Source organism: Salminus brasiliensis, chromosome 7 (assembly GCF_030463535.1).
Source record: "Salminus brasiliensis chromosome 7, fSalBra1.hap2, whole genome shotgun sequence".
Lineage (NCBI taxonomy): Eukaryota > Metazoa > Chordata > Actinopteri > Characiformes > Bryconidae > Salminus > Salminus brasiliensis.
The window spans coordinates 10,070,904-10,087,998 of record NC_132884.1 but is presented as its reverse complement, the minus strand read 5'-3'; the positions used below and the strand labels follow the sequence as shown (position 1 = coordinate 10,087,998).

Below are 17,095 nucleotides of genomic sequence, written 5' to 3'. Positions count from 1 at the left end.
TCACATTCTTTCTCTCTCTCTCTCTCTCTCTCTCTCTCTCTCTCTCTCTCTCTCTCTCTCTCTCTCTCTCTCTCTCTCTCTCTCTCTCTCTCTCTCACTCACACACACACACAGCCTCTCTCTCTCTCTCTGCTGAGTTTAATTATGCATGTTTGACTGGCCTGCTTCTTGATTTGTTGCTTCTTCTTTTTTTATTTCTCTCCTCCTTCCTTGGCTGCACTGTTAACTAGCTGACGTGGATGCAGGTAACTACTTTGTTTCTCTTGCTTAGTTCCTCCAACCTTCTCTCATTTTGTCCATCTCTGTCATTGAGGGGATGCTGGGTCTTTCCACAGGGAGTGAGCTGGGGTTGGTGTGTAGCCTCCTTCACATGGCTTGATTAGATTAAGGTTCCACCTAAAAGTGGGTTGTATGAACTAAAATGTTTAAATTTCTGTCTGCTTCAGTGCATATCACAATACAGTGTATTTATATTGTTTTCAACGAAACACCAGTTCACATGCTTCAGTACATCTATTTATATTAGGGATGCACCTATACCACTTTTTCCATTCCGATACCAGATTTTGTATCAGAGTACTTATACGATACCAACTCTGATAGATGGCTATAAATTCTGATATTTTTTACCTTATTCCGAATAAGACATCATAGCATAACAGAACAGCATTTTCTGTTTGAGTGTCTGCACATTTGAAAAGTTTGGGGCAAGTAGGGAAGCTAATCTTGCTAGGCTCGATCAAACAGCTTTTTAATTGGTGTTTAAAACTCATTTCAGAGCAGTGAGAAAAATGGCAGTTTAGAAACAAAGTGTTTATGCAGCAATTTCACATTCAAGTACACGTCTCTATGTAAAAAGGTAAAGGTACTTCAATGTGTGGCCTTTAAACAAACTGCAGTGTCAACTTTTGGTTTCAGAACCACAAAAAACAACACATGGAAACCAAAATGCTAATGTAATAGGTTCATGTCAAAGATTCTGTTTAATGGTAATATCTATTTATGACTGGCTTTACTATGTTTTTTAATTTCTTTTTTTTTTACATTTGGTTTCAAAAAGTATGCAAACCAAAAAAAAAAAAAAAAAAACAGTACTGGTATCGTTACATCATCAACTTGTTAACAGTGGATTATTATTCTGAAATGTCCTTTCATTTTCAACTGCATTAAATGTAAAACATTTAATCGTGCAACCCCCCCCCCCCCCCCCCCCCCCAAAAAAAAAAAGACACCACGTTTATTTAGATGTACATATGCTGTGCACAGAACACGTGAATGCAGCTGTTACTCTACACCTGAGAATTACAGTGTTAAATGTACACTTCACATGTGCACTTTCAAGATACTGGTTCTTACATTTTTATGAGGCTTAGACACTGCTTAAAATGCTAAATGTTACAAGCTATTCACGCCATCAATGCCAGCTAAAAGCTTGGAAAGTTAAGGGTCTGAGACTGGCAAATGTCTGATTAAACTGGCCAAGGGAGATGCCTCTGCAGACAGCGGGAAAAGAAACACATGCACAGAAAGCAGGCTGTCCATATATAAATGTTTACTTAGTGTAGTCAGATTCAGATATTCAGGTAGATTTGTGTAGGAGTTGTAAATGACCGTGTACCAGCCATCAGTAGCATCACATAAAAAATTTACACTGTACACTGGCCGTTGTACACAGGCTCTATAATTGGTGTAAATCAGAGATGAGTTTCAGAGAATATGAGGATATCGGTATTATACTGTGGATATATTGGATGTATTGTGATACTGATAACATTGATAAATATTGCTCACCCAACTTGCCCCTTCTGAAAAAGCAAACTGCCTATTAAAGCACTTTGCTTGAATAGGTGTTATCCTTCCAGCTATATCGAGCTGTCCATTACAGCCCAAACACGGAAGCCCTTTCTGCGTGGCTTGCATCTGCCAGACGAGCCTTAGAGATTGAGCTACAGTAAAGGAAGTGGCACGCCATCCTCATCCCTCCCGTCTCTCTATCACAGTATCTATGCTATTTTTCATCCTCCATTTCACCCACTTCATCCCATTACTGTTAGAATCACTGCATTGAAGCTTATGGGCTCGGCTACCTCACAGCAGTGTTGATGTCACTGTGGGTCTCCTCGGTGTGCTGACAGGACTCGAAACCTTAACATGAACATGGTGTGTTTCTGTAGCTCTTATACATTGATTAATGTATGACATTGCTGTGTGCAGTACCCAGGGCTCTCTGCAGACCAGACTGCCTCTTATTTGAACTGTGGCTCTAAACTCAACTGAGGTTAACCTTGTGGAGAAGCAAGCCAGAGTGTAAATAGTTAAGAGTGTCTGAACATATACTCTCTCCCTTTTACACTCTTTCTCTGTTTCTTTTCTCCCTGAATTCTTCTGTCTCTTCTCCTTCCCTATGCAGTCAGCTCTCTTGAAGGCTTTCCGCTTTCGTCTCATTCGTCCTTCCCTCTGCATTCATCATTTTCTTGCGTGTTCTTCTCTGCCTACTCCTTCCCTCTACTTTCGGGGCTCTCTCTTGAATACTCTTGTTTTATTTATTTATTTATTTTTCTTTCGTTCTCCCTGAATTCTTCCTCTGCCTTCTCCTTCCCTTTACATTAAGCGTGCTCTCTCACTTTTTCTTCTCTCACCCTCCATCCTTTTTCTCTCCTACTTGAATCTCTCGCTGTCTCTCTCGACATGTCTCACGCTTTCTCTCTCACATTCTCGCTCTTTGCTGTACTGTAGTGGTGTTATAAATAACTGTGGCTGACTGTTTTGCCTTTTTGCTCTTGGCTTTCCCGACCCGACTCCACTTCCTCTTCCCTCACAGTACAAAACGGCCAACCATGTCATTACAGAGAGTCGTCGGGCAGCTCCAGCCTGACCATCCTGCCTCAGCACTCCAACGAACTGCCGCACACAACAAAATATTCCCCCCATACATGCGTACACCCACACTCCGTCAGCTAGTCAAGCATTCATGCTAGCTAAACATTCAGTTAGTCCTCGTTTTCACAGCTGTCAGGAGTCAGGCAACATGTCTTTTTAAGAGAGGAGAACAGAAAAGCTTTCAAACTGGATAAATACTCTCCAGTCAGAGAAGACTGAGGAAGACGACTCTATCAGACGAAACCGCACCAAAGTCGTCTTTTTGTTCTGTCTGAGTGAGCCAGTGTTTTTGCTGTTCTGAGACAGCAGAGGAACACAGCTTTAGCATTGCCAACTGTCCCCAGCTGTGTGTGATTCACACGTTTTTTATAGTATTTTTGGTTATTAGAGTATTTTTGGTAGGCTACATTCCTTACACATAATGCTAGGTCTGTTTGCAGTAGACAGAATAAATGTCTTATGTTTATCATTACTCACGGCAGATCTCAGTTAATTTGTGCCATCACCAGTATGGACTTTTTTTTTATTTATTTTTTTATACATGATGCCCCCTGGATGGAGTGCAAGAACAAACATGAAATGCAAGGACAAACATATATGTAGGCCTAACATGAAATGTAAGCATTAGTATTTTTGCAAGTGGTCTAATGGCCAGAGTTTAGAGCACCTTCATGGTATTTCTTGTTGTTTTAATATACATATGGTATTACAAACCCAAAGCAATTTTGGAATAGACTGTGGTGCTGCACTTTCTCTCTAGTGCAGTATTTAAACATGTCTAGATTGCTACTAGAAAGAGACTCTTAACAAAGGAACACAGATCAGAGCATTACAGCTCTTAAAATGTGACACTTACTCAGTGTGGACCTTGCAAATAAAACCAGAGTGTCAAAAAGGCTCTGGTACAGGAAGAGGTCTGACAGACATAAATCCTCTATTTCACATTTAACATTACATATTTGCTGTGCTTGTGTAGACATTAGAATCTCTTGTTTATATCGCCAGGAGTGTGTAAATTTCTCTACAACAAACCACTTCACACCAAACCACTCTGAATGGTTTTGTTTGCCTCTCAACCATTAAAATTGTACAAAAATCAATTCTCCTTTAAGCCGCCACAATTCTTTGTGCAAATGTCCTTCCTCAGATCTCTTCAGGGATTCGATTTTTTTCCCTCTGTTATCCTCTTTAAGAGTCAAAAGGTTGAACTGCTAGAAGGACAGAAGTGAAAAGTCAGAGGTCAGTGTAGTTCCTGTGTGGTTCCCCTGTGTACGGAGCTGACCTTCCATCTTTTCCAGCAGGTCATCTCATTTTGACTCAAGCTGATTAGCAGCGTTTAACTCTGCACAGGCTAAGAGCCTTTGACCGCTTCACAGACCCTCTTTTACACACATGTACATAAACACACAGGAATCCCCAATCCTCTTATCCTTTATTAAATGAGAGAGCGGGAAAGAGAGAGAGATATTTAAACTTCAACCTTCTCTTTCATCGTTAACTCACTGCAGCTCACTCTGCTCCTTTACCTGACCTCTGGTGCATGTGCACATGATGCAGGGTTCAGAGGTCAAACCAACTGCTATTTCCTTCGGGTCAACCTTGCAGAGGACAGATAGAACAAACGAATCCCTGGGCTTTGTCCTGCATTTAATTACTTCTGTTAAATACAGAACGGTTATCTTGTAGAAAATGTATTTATATTTTTAGTTCATATCCAAGCAGTAATTTACATGAATTTGCTCAAAAGTAAATGTACTAGTGTAGGCCCGCTGCCATGAACTCTTATGTTGGATTTTATTAGCCCATAAAGGTTAATTTACATAAAGACTTCATATTTGCCAATAAGAGATTCACAATGTTCAATCATGATATTCAAGTGTCAAATGCACCAGAGATGTTTGAGTAACCCCATTATGCGGTCACATGCGGTCTGAGCCCTTTTAATACCACTTCAGACTAATGTGCCATTATTCATTAAGTGACAGTGAAGAGCAAAAAGGCCTTGTTTACACTCAATCACTTCATGTATGGGTAGTATCTGAATTGAATCCTGATGACATTTTTAGGCACATGCGTTCATACTGGGTAGTCAAATGCAGTGAACGCTGCTTAAACTGACTCAAATGCGTCTCTGCCCACCCACTGAAGAAGTTTAAATGATCGGATTTGTATCTGTTTAAATGCGTCTTGGGAGCATTTACACCTTGCATTTTTATGTGGCTTAGCCTCATTAGATATAATCTTGAATATTCTCAAGGAACATGAAGTGATCTAGTGTAAACGGGGTCAAAAGGTATTAACTCCAGCACAATACTGCCACAAGCTTATACCTATTGTTTAATAGTATTGTGGGAATATAACCTTTGATCACCAGTATATTATAAGAATTTTTTATACAGCGCATTTTTATATAATATATGCTTTACAACATGACATCATAAAACAATATAACAGTAAAAACTAAAGCAAATGACCAAAAAACAAACCAAAATTGCTATATATTGCATAAAGATCTTTCACAACTAATAATATTGTGATATTCATATGGTTTTTATATTGCCAATAATGTAGACTGACTAACTCCCAGCAAACAAAGCATACATACGACACGAATTTACAGCCTTCAGCTGATTATTGCACCAAAGGTGGCTTTCATTGTCAATAGATTGAACTTATGTTGGAATATTGCGTGACCTTTCTGCCTGAAAACCATGGGAAATCTTTGCACTACTACATGTCTTGTTTTAATGTAGGATTAGGATTTATTATTTATTTTATTTATTATTTTGCCCATCAACACGCCCACCTCAGTGAGTCGCAAGGCTAAACTTATGACTTCAAACAAACAAAAAACCCAACAGACTGCCGCATGTTTTGGAAATGCTACAACCCAGTCACAATTGTTATTTTCCACAGAGAGCATGCACAGAGGTTTGAATACTTTATTAGAGACTGTAAGTAAAAGTACTGTAATTCATTTTCATAATTACAACATATTATGACCTTCGTCCACAGTATCTTTACCTTTCCTCACCATTGGACATTCTTGTATATAATTGTGCTGCAGGCTTAGCTCCACACTGCTGTTCTCTGCCATTGCCAGTTAGAATTGGCCCTATACAGGATGCCTAACTTTTTACACGATTCACTACAATGAGCCAAATCTACTTTTAGAAGAATATATCTGCTCTTTGTGGAAAGAAGCTAAGATGTGCAATGAATGTTGTTAGCCTATTACTGTGTACATCAGTTGTTTTGGTTGCTGTCGTGGCCCGTAAGGTGTAAGGGTTGTATGAACGTAAGATACCATGTGCTAAATGGTGATGAACACATTAACTCCTTCCATCTCCATGTCACTCTGTTTAGTCGACCACTCTCCATCCATTTTAACTGTAATCTCTGACCACGCCTCGACTCCCATTAATCCCAATTTGGGATTAATTGTTCGCTTCTGTTCTGTAGGTGGACGCTTTAAGAAGGAGATTGTGGTGGATGGACAGAGTTACCTCCTCCTTATCAGGGATGAAGGGGCCCTCCGGAGGCACAGGTAGGTATTACACACACCTCAACAGACCACATCTAGTCAAACAACAATTTTTTGTTCATGCACATCTGAACGTTTGTTTTACTTAACCCTGACGTGCAGTTAGTCACGTCAAACAGATTAGAGAACCAGATTAAAGACCTTCAGATTGAAGACCTTTATTGTCAGTCCAGCAGATGATTACATACAATCAAGTAGCCCATGAATTTTGTTGGAATAAAGAAGAATAAATTGAATTTTACCATTTCATTGTCCTCTATAAACAAAGCTTAAAAGCTGTGCCCTGCCATGCTGTAGCGTTGCATCCGTTAGCTGTTACAGTATGGCCACAGTGCAGTGATGTAATGTGGTTCACACAGGGTCGGTGACATTTGTTTACACAAATAAGATTTCCAGTGCTCCTCTGCCAACAAGCACAGGAAATCCCACGTACTTTGTGCTGCAGGTCTCATAGGAATGCTAACACTGAAAGGCTGTGTTGAAGATTTGTTTTGTTTAAACTGGAATGCTAAACTCGATCTCTCTTAGTTTGCACTGTGGGTGGACGCGGTGATCTTTGTCTTCAGTCTGGAGGACGAGATCAGCTTTCAGACGGTCTATCACTACTTCAGCCGCATGGCCAACTACCGCAACACTGCCCGACGTGCCCCTGGTGCTTGTGGGAACTCAGGGTGAGTTTAGGTTCAAAGCATGCTGAGAGAGAAACACATGCATCTTCATATTTCACACAGTGCACACAGCAGTAGTGTGCATCTATGGCTCCAGTGTCTGGTTCTCTTATAAAATAAGTGTCCAGTAATGCTTGCATATAAGCCCAGTGAGCAGGAAGGTGAATTATTATATATAAAGAAGAATGAATTCAGAGGCGATTTCCGTATTATGACCCTGGCCTCAGTGCTTTATTCAGATTGCAGATGCACATGCTTTTTAATAGGAAATATGAAGCTTTCAATTAAGCTTGAGGTTAAGCTTCATAGTTATTTAGTCTTCATAGTTCACTTCATAGTTATTAGTCATAGTTATTATATATTGCATATTTCACAAGCTTAATGTTACTTCACAAGCAGTATATTGTCGCTGTCACGCAAAAACCTTTTATCTTCTTTTTTGTTGTATTTCAATTCTGCATTTCATGATGGATGGACAAATGGAAATGCTCCAAAATGATCTGTGAATCTTTCTACATTGAATTCTATTCATTCATTTGTAAAGTTGCTGTTTTGCATAACAGCGGCTATCTGTAACTAGAACAAAAACTTGAAATGAAATGGCACACCAAACCAACTTTTTGCTAAACCTTAATGTGCTTTACTGACTCGGCAGCATTTTTAAAATTTGATAGTGCAGTTTTTATCCTTTTCTAATCTGGACAAATGCATCTAGATTCTTACTGCAAATGTTACTCTCATTAATGCTGTGCTGTAACTGTTTTCCAATTTTGATGCTGTAGCTCCATCTATAGGGTAAATGACAGTACTGCAGGGACTGCAATATGGGCAGTCATAGTTGAACACTGAGCTGTGTGATTGTTGGTGTTGTTGTTATTTTTTTTTAAGTGTATTAAATTAGTATTAAATAGATTTTAGTGAAAATGTTTAGTATGGAGATCATTTAATTACAGCAGTCACTTCAGATTCGAAACAGTTACCGGAAATAATTTGTACTTTGTGGTGTTCTGCTTTCATTGAAATTGTGGAGAATTTTGGTGGTGATAAAAACTTTAAACTTTAAAGTGTTTGAATAATTTAAAAGCCACAACACAAACCAATAATTTAAACATTTTTTTTTTAGAGAAAATGGTGCAGACATGTTGCCTAATGACCAGGGCAGTGTATTACGATTGTTTTAAGAGTAGGTTTTAAGTTTAGGTCCATTCATGACAGAGAGCTACATGCAAAGTAAAGCTTTTTTTGTACTAAATGTGCCACCAAATGTGCTTACTATTATGAAGAGTATATATGTGATTTTAATATATAATGTGTGTGTGTGTGTGTGTGTGTGTGTGTGTGTGTGCGTGTGCGCGTGCAGGCTTATTGGCAGTGTTAAATAGTAAATAAAATATTTGCCCCCTGGTTTCAATCGCCACCATTGTAAAATAAATCTCTCTAAATCCCTCTACAAAGCGTTTTGCATCTAACCACCATCTGAATGCTTTTGTTTACATCTCAGTGTTATAATTGTGCTGACCTTTTTAATGTAGATACCTATTTTTAGTTTCCTGTTTGTGGACACTAGAGGGTGCCATACACAAAGTGTTCAACCAGAGGCTCAGAGGCTGATCAGCCTGGGCTTGTGTATGTGGTTTGTGTATATATTCCATTCCAAAGCATCGTTTTGAACTGTTCAACTGTTTTGATCTTCTACCTGCAGATGCTATCAGTGCAGCTAACCCTCGCGTCATCGACGACGCCCGAGCACGCAAGCTCTCGAATGACCTGAAGAGGTGTACGTACTATGAGACCTGTGCCACTTATGGCCTCAATGTGGAACGTGTATTTCAGGACGGTAAGTTGTTCTTTGGGATTTATGTTTCACTACGGCTTAACTTGAGGTCAGAGTGTACAGAATGGTTGGTGTTATGGAGCATTACGTAAAGTGTCCTCGATTATATCATCTGTTTATTCACAAGCAGATCTGTCTGAGAGATGTTGTGTAACACTATAACAAACAGAGCTTGCGGTTTCATATCCAGCAGATTTTTCCTCTGAGATTTACTAACAAATCAAACTCTCCACACAAGGTTCAGATAGAGTCCTCCAGTGTTGCTAATGTGCTGATTAGTGCGAAGCGGCACAGAGAACAAGGTGACATTATGTGCAGAATAGGCGGCCAGCTCAGGTCTTAATCAAGTCTTAATTGCGGGTTAAATGGCCCATCTCACCTTCTTTGCTCAACTCAACTGTTTTTGATCTTACGCCTCATAGTGATGTCCCAAAGCTCACTATCGGGCCTGTCAGTGAAAGGGCTGTTTTTTGTCAGCAACCATTTTCTGTTTTTTAGTTTTCATGTTTATTTATGGACACTACGGAAAGTTCAGCTGCCCTGACTGTAGTCCTGATGGAATAGTCCACTGTCCACTAGGGGGCAGTAAATGTTAACAGCTGCATGTTCACAAAACTACACCAGTGGTCCTCAAATCTCATCTTGGAGGTCTTGACGCTCCGTTCTACATGATTCTCAGCCCAGCTTTCAAAATCATTCATTCGTTGCTCTTGAGAAAAAGTTGGTGACTTCTTAACTTGTCTTGTCAGTTATAAGAAATGGAAATTAGTGGACATTTCCTCTTTTTCCAATGGGAAAAAGCTTTCCAGCTGCATCTATAGATCGGTTTTATGGTGCGTTGTGACATTGCACGATTTTAAGTTATTTGCAACCCTAGTCAAATTGCATTTAATGATACTTTGTCTATAAAAAACATGCTTTTGCACATCCCAGAGCATTTGAATTTAAATCATTCAATCACTTAATTTACATAAATAAAATACATAAATGAGGTATGCTCTGTTTATTATAAAAATATCGAATAATAAACAATAGAATATGCATAATTTAATTTTATAGATTGTAAATAAATAACTATAGGCTATGTTAGTAAAGGAATTAAGTGAGAAACATATTAGATGTCGGTTATTTTATCATGCTGTTCTTTTAGTTGGTCTGTGCTTAGTCTAAATCTTTTGTTTTGACAAGACCCATGATATTCTCAGTGTTAATAATTTATCATAACAGTTACTCATGTTGGCTAAATGGTTTGTCAGTAATGTTGGATTCATGTTGAAGATGTTGTGTGGAATGTTATGACGCGGTATAGATGTAAGTATATGAGGGAGATGGTTGGGTGTAGAGTTGGGATGTGTCTGATGGACAGCATGCAGCCTCCAGAGCTCTGTCTGTGGGGAAATCAGTTGGAACAAAACCCATTTAGTGCTTTCCTGCTTTACCACCCAGCCCTACAGGGCCTCTAGTACTCACTTGGGGCCCTGAGTTCTGTACTGGGACTTGTACCATGTGTGTTTTTTTTTTTTTTTTTTTTTTTTTTTTTTTTTTTTTTTAATTGCTGAGTCTTTGTTTTGCAAAATGTTTTTGTATTTTGTTTTGCTTTCATCCTTTTCTTTTTTTATTGCTCTAACAATGGAGAGGATGTGTTTGGTCAGAGGACTAAGGGGAGGATTCTAATTAGGGATGCACAATAGGTGCAAAATGGCACATTGTAATATTACATATTAAACATATACTACATATGGTTGCACCTGACCTGGGATGGGAATTATAGACTGATATCTGGTATTTTTTGTGGCATTGTTAGTGTTGCAAGTTCCAGAAAGAACTGTGAATAGCTTCCAGTATATTAAAAACACACTTGTGAACCCTGAATGCGATATGGTCATGTGTTATTTTAACCAGAATAGCATATGTGGTTGTCCAACGTGCTCAAAAAACATGGTCAAAGCGTAAGTATCACTTGCATAAAATTCTAGGGCTGCGCTATTTCTATTATTATTATTGATAACATCACCTCCCCATCTTCTCTTGAGAGCAAGCCCTGTCCTCAACCTCTGCTGCAGCTCTTTCAGCGTTATTTGTAACTATTTCCTTTTGAAGGCGACTTGTTTTATGAATATGCCACCTGCGTTTAGTGTGTGTGCAATCTCTAAATTAAGTCTACCTAAGCAACTTGGTTGCTAATAACGCCCCCCACTGGAGGATATTTGTACTGCAAAGGTGAGCCAACCTCAAAATCATGTGTTTCTCATATTACAGTAAACAAGTTGGTTTCTGACAGTGTTTGGTATTTTGCATTCAGCGGTAAGTGCCTGTGGGAAGCAATGAGATGAAATATATATTTGAGGACCCTTCTGAAGGCTCATACTCCCTTTACATATGATGAATAATTCTGTTTTACACAATGTTACCACCACAAATACGTGTGCGTGAATACAGACGAATTGAACGCAGAGTAATGCAGAGAAGGCTCTGTCTGCGTCTATTTTATTCTTTATTTAATATTGAGCATACATGCGCACAAACACAGCTTGTATAATTTCCATAGAAAAGCATGTAACAATAGAGCTAGTGCTTCTGCACAGGTCCAAGAGCTAGATGGATTAAAGCAGTCCCACCAGCATTGGGCTGTGGAACTGGGTTTTTCTGGAATAATTGCTGTATGTTCAGTACCCTTGGATGAGTTGGAGTGGTGTTTTTGTGATCCAGAACTAATTATCTAACATCAGTGCCAGAGCTCACTGATACTGAATGCGATCAAATCCTCACTGCAATGTTTCAACATTTAGTGCAACACCAACACCTAAGATTAGAGGTTGTTTTTGTAGTAATGGCATGTGACAAAATCGTGTTTTAATAGGACATTGAATCAGGCGTCCACAAACTTTTAGCCATGAAGTAGTGTTCTGTTCAGAAGTGTAAAACTCACCCGAAGCATCAGGGCGTTTAAGGTATGGAAACATGATAACGATTCAAGGTTGATGTAAATATTGTGCATCCCCAAGCCGTGCATTAGTATTTTTGTGTGAAGGTGTGATTGGTTGCATGGCAGATGTAGCCAGGCTTGCTGAGCAGCGCAAAGCCCTCGGCCCCAGGAGGGAGATTTACACTCTAAACGCTCAGCCAGCATTATCCCCTTAATTATTACACTGTTGGCTGCAGCCAAGTCTGCTTGTAATTTAGCTGTGTGTGTGTGTGTGTGTGTGTGTGTGTGTGGTGTGTGTGTGTGTGTACGAGAGAGAGCAGAAGAGTGGGTGCGTGTCTGTGTGATGGCCAAGCTCATCAGTAGCGCTAAATGAGAAGAAGAAAAGACTAAATTTCTTATCATTACCGACGCTGTCTCCTTGCATTTCTCATTCCATCATCCTCAATTAATCACGCATTCTAATTATCCACTGTAGTGGAATTCATTGATGAGTACCAAAATGATTATTTTAATGTTTTGTGTCTCAACGACATCTTGGTTTCTGGTGTGTGTGTTTTTTCTCTCTCTCTCTCTCTGCTCTCTCTCTCTCTCTCTCTCTCTCTCTCTCTCTCTCTCTCTCTCTCTCTCTCTCTCTCTCTCTCTCTCTCTCTCTCTCTCTCTCTCTCTCTCTCTCTCTCTCTCTCTCTCTCTCTCTCTCTCTCTCTCTCTCTCTCTCTCTGTGCCCAGAGGTGGGTGTGTGGTTGTCCACGCGCACCCACCACACTCGATTTTGTTTGCCTGACTTGGGCTTATTCTTGCATCAAAGCAATGCAGTGGCCATAATTACTATGCACATGACCTTAATTTTCCAATGAAGTCTTGGTCCGTTTCTCCACCACAGGCCGAGTCTCTTGGTTAGGAGGCTGTGTGTAACACAATGGTCATGCTCACCGGAAAATAATTGGCTATGAGCTGCGCTGTGATCTCATCCCTCATTAGACGAGCTGCAGACGAGCCTTTAGTCCGTTTGTTTCTCTAAAATACGTCCTACAGCGCTAACGTTTTTTTTTTTTTTTTTTTTTTTTTTTTCCCCTTCAGCTCAAATCTGGCAGTTTCCATAGTTTTTAAGACAGTGGTGTTAAAACTGACATCAGACAAGCTTAGTTTTAGAAAAGTGTTATGCTATACATTTTTTAAAGCATAGCATAGCTCAACTAGGTGTTCTACTGTAGATGCGACTTGACAAAAATTATAACCATTTTAGTTTCTGTTACACCTCTTGCACTCAGATGGCACTTTTACTGGATGTTAAGTAGGGCTTTTCTGAAATATTGTGATAATTTAAAATACAAACATTTTTACCAGACCTCATCAGGAGGAGTGATTTGACTTGGTATGATGTTAATAATGCACTCTTTCCAAGTCTGGAGTAAAATAAATCATAATGGGCAGATATAATCTACCTCTGGTATGTACACTATATAGACAAAAGTATTAGAACACATACTCATTTATGGTTTCCTCACAAATTAAGGATATAAATAATAGTTTTCCTGCTTTTGTTGGAGTAACTGTCTCTACTGTCCTGGGAAGACTTTCTACTGGATTTTCATCAGACAAGCTTAGTTTTAGAAAAGTGTTATGCTATACATTTTTTAAAGCATAGCATACGCTTCTAAGTCTGAACAGTTCATACATAGAAATCAACTTAAAGTGGTTGGTATGGAGTTGTATAGTTACTGTGATTGGTTTACATGGTGGTTGCTAGATTGTTGGCACACTTCAAAGTCATAATACGTACTGTTCAGTTCTAAGTCAAGAGTGGTTAGAAAAATGGCAGAAGTGGACATGGGGATACAGGGATAGTGATACAGGACCTATACTAAAAATGTGGTTTAACCAGGAAGCAACCATAGTTTAAACATCATTAAATATTTGCATTGATGTTTTGCTATTATGGTTGTATGATGATTCTGAAATTTGTTCCTGAATCTATTGTTTCTTCAATTTCACAAATTCCAGCCTTGCAAAGGTCTACGTGAATGAGGTGGCCTGTGTTATACAAGAGCCCTGTCTGGCCTTTTGCCTCTTATAAACAGTAATTGTCCGCAGTTGAGCTGGCAGTAATACAGTGTCTTAAACTGTCGTAAATCAAACTGTGCAGGCCAGCAGGATCGTAGAATGCCATTGCATAAATAACAAGCATTAACCATTAAAAATAATTGGCAGAGTAGTTATCTGCATTAAATTTATATAAGAGAGTGTTTGTGAGATGGCCAGTGGACAAATAGAGGCATTTTATTTAGCTGGGGTCAGCCAAGGGTTTTGCCCAGTTGTGCGAGAGTGTGTGTGCGTGCTAGATTGTGTGTGCAATTTAAGTAGTCAATTTGCATTTGTGTGTGTGTGTGTGTGTGTGTGTGTGTGTGTGTGTGTGTGTGTGTGTTGTGGGGGGGCTGGGGGAGCTGGGTCTTTTGGTAAAGGTGAGGGATCTTGACATCTCCCCAGCCTGCGTCCATCAGTGCGCTAATTTAATTATCCTAATTACCCCTCCACCTTGCCAGCCCACAACCCACCCCCCACTCCTTGCTAGCCAGCCCGCCGCAGTGTCAGAGCTGAGGATGGAAAGCTTCGTTAGCACGCGCTAACTACTAACGAGCTCTGCTGTCTGTCTGTCTGTCTCTTTCTGTCTGTCTCTCTCTCTGTGTCTCTCTCTCTCTCGCTCTCTCTGTTGGCCTTTAATGTCCTCTGATTATTCTCCATTGTCACCGTCATATACTTTTATTGCTGTAATTAGTTTAGTTGTTGTCGTTGTTGTTTAATTGTGACCGGCGGGCTCTCAGTACGAGACGTGATTGCTCACAGTGAGCAGTAGTCTACTCATAGAGCTGAGGAACGCTTCCAAGAGACACAGGGATGCTGTTATTATTAATTGTATCATTGTTAGTTCCACAATATCATGTTTTTATTTTGAAATTGGCTCATTTGGGGTAGGAACAGTTTCCTTAATTATCTCAGATTACCTCACATTAAGTAGTTTAGGAAGAAGGTAGACTTTTTTTGTCCTCTGATTAAATCTTTGCTTTCTGCTACATTGGAAGTTTAGCTTTAAACCTGTTATTGTTGCCTGAGAATTAAACGCACTGATTTTTCTTGTATGATGTGGTTTGGGGGGGGGGGGGTTGTGTGTATGATAATAATGATAAGTATGATGATAAGTTGATAAGTTCTGTTTTTATTGGCTGTAGCTTAGCACTGTAACAGGAACAAATGATCACAAATTCATTTTTCTTCTCTGGGTCCTCTCAGTGTCCAGTCAACGTGGTTACTTGGCTCAGGAGAATGTCGCATGCCTAGCATTAGCTTTTAGCTCTGTGGTGGATAACCACTTCGGTGCATGCTTCAGTCAGCCTAGTGTTGTGTAGTGATGTGGCTGTGCTTGCGTTGGTTAACTGGTATCTGTTCCAGAGGCTTCTGTTTGCCCGATAAAAGTTTTGTTTTTTTTTTACTGTTATTTCAGTGGATTTCTCTGGACTTTTTAACCCTTTAAAATTATTGTTTTTAATATTATTATACTGGGTACAGCATATTCATAGTCTGGTAGACCTGTTCTGATAGATATGACACTAGTACAAGTACATATAGTAAATTGATACATCCCTGTAGTTATCATCTACATTAATATTAATGAGAAATATTAATGTAATAAAGGATTTGTTGCAGCCATCAGTGGCATTCTTCAGTGGTTTTGAAATGTGTGTGGGTTGGGTAGGAGGATGTAGCAGTGTTTGCAGAGGATGGCTTAATGGTCTTAGCTGTGTATGACGTATCTAACCAAGTATCCTCTGGTGAAGAGACTCTGCGACTGTGGGTGTGTGTATGTGTGTATATATATATATATATATATATATAAATAAATAAATAAACTGTACTAAAGTGTGTGTGTGTATATATACATTTATATACACACACATACACGTATGAATGTGTGTGTGTGTGTTGGAGCAGGTCTGAGAGCTGGTGTAATTACTGAGCAGTAAGTGAGGTAGCTCTCTGACCTTTGTATGGGATCCCTGGCGGGCGGCTCATCTGCCAGCCTGCCGCTCCCTCCGACTCATTAGTTAATATTTATAGCACTCTGCTGCTAAGCGGCCTGACAGCAGCCTAATAAACTCACCAGGGCGCTCCCCCTTTTTTCTTTCTCTCTCGCTCATTCTCTCGCTCTCTCCCTTTTATACTCTCCTTTCCAAACTCCCCCATTTCCCCCCCCTCTCTCTCTCTGTCTCTCTCTCTCTCTCTCTCTCTCTCTCTCTCTCTCTCTCTCTTTCTCTCTCTCTCTCGCTCCTTTGCTCCCTCTCTTTGGGTGCTAAAGGATAAAGGTCAGTGTGTAGTATCAGCTCAGCATATAGTGTTAAGGTTGTGACCTCTGGTGGACGACACGAAATAAATGCTGTAGTTAGCAGGCGCTTCTGACCCATTAAATGCAGGCTGGCCTAGATTAAAATTTATCTGAACCAACATCTCAGATACAAGCATACAGACTACAACAGCACACAATGATATAAGCAACGCTTAAGTGGGAAACACTTGATACAAAATGTGGTCAGGCATACAGTACACAGTGTCCACTACTATTTGCTAAGTTTAGCTATTTCACACACACTCCTTGCTGGCAAGAAGACTACATAAAACAAAGCACACCGTCAGCCAGTCTGCCTTTCTGAAGTGTTCAATAACTTTAAGTGGGGCACTTTTCCAAGAAAAGTCAGGATGTCAGATTTTCACCCTGCTAGAGCAGACCTGGCCAACTGTAGGTGCTCTTAACACACGCTAACGCGGCATGTCACTGCAGTGCTGACAATGACACAACACCCAAATGATGCCTGCTCTGTGGGGTCCTGACCATTAAAAAAAAAACGGGATGAAGAGACTAACAAAGTAATGAAGAGAAACAAATGGACTACAGTCTGTAATTATAAAATTACTAAGTGCTCCTACATGGTAAGTAGAGTTGATGGAATGGGCCAAGTTCCAAACTAGGGGCAGTCATGATATTCTGATATAACGGTGTGTATATGAGACGAAATGCTTTGTTCAGTGGAAAATAGTACATTCTTCAAAAGGCACCAAAATCTTCAAAAGTAGCCTCAAAAATAAGTATTAGCCTCTCTGCTTTACACTGTAAATTTCTGCAGTGTGAAAGGTGGTGACATAGAAGCAGGTCTGCTCAAGTCCTTCTCCACTCCAGTGTCAGAGGGACGTGCCAT

General features: G+C 39.8%; 1 protein-coding gene across 1 annotated transcript in view; it reads left to right on the top strand.

The window, feature by feature from the left end:
- agap1 (ArfGAP with GTPase domain, ankyrin repeat and PH domain 1) overlaps window positions 1-17,095 on the top strand; it is a 166,483-nt gene that overhangs the window by 78,349 nt on the left and 71,039 nt on the right. The window contains 5 exon segments of the mRNA XM_072683772.1: window positions 6,343-6,405; window positions 6,408-6,427; window positions 6,953-7,063; window positions 7,065-7,095; window positions 8,795-8,929. Of these exon segments, the coding sequence (XP_072539873.1) occupies window positions 6,343-6,405; window positions 6,408-6,427; window positions 6,953-7,063; window positions 7,065-7,095; window positions 8,795-8,929 (360 nt within the window).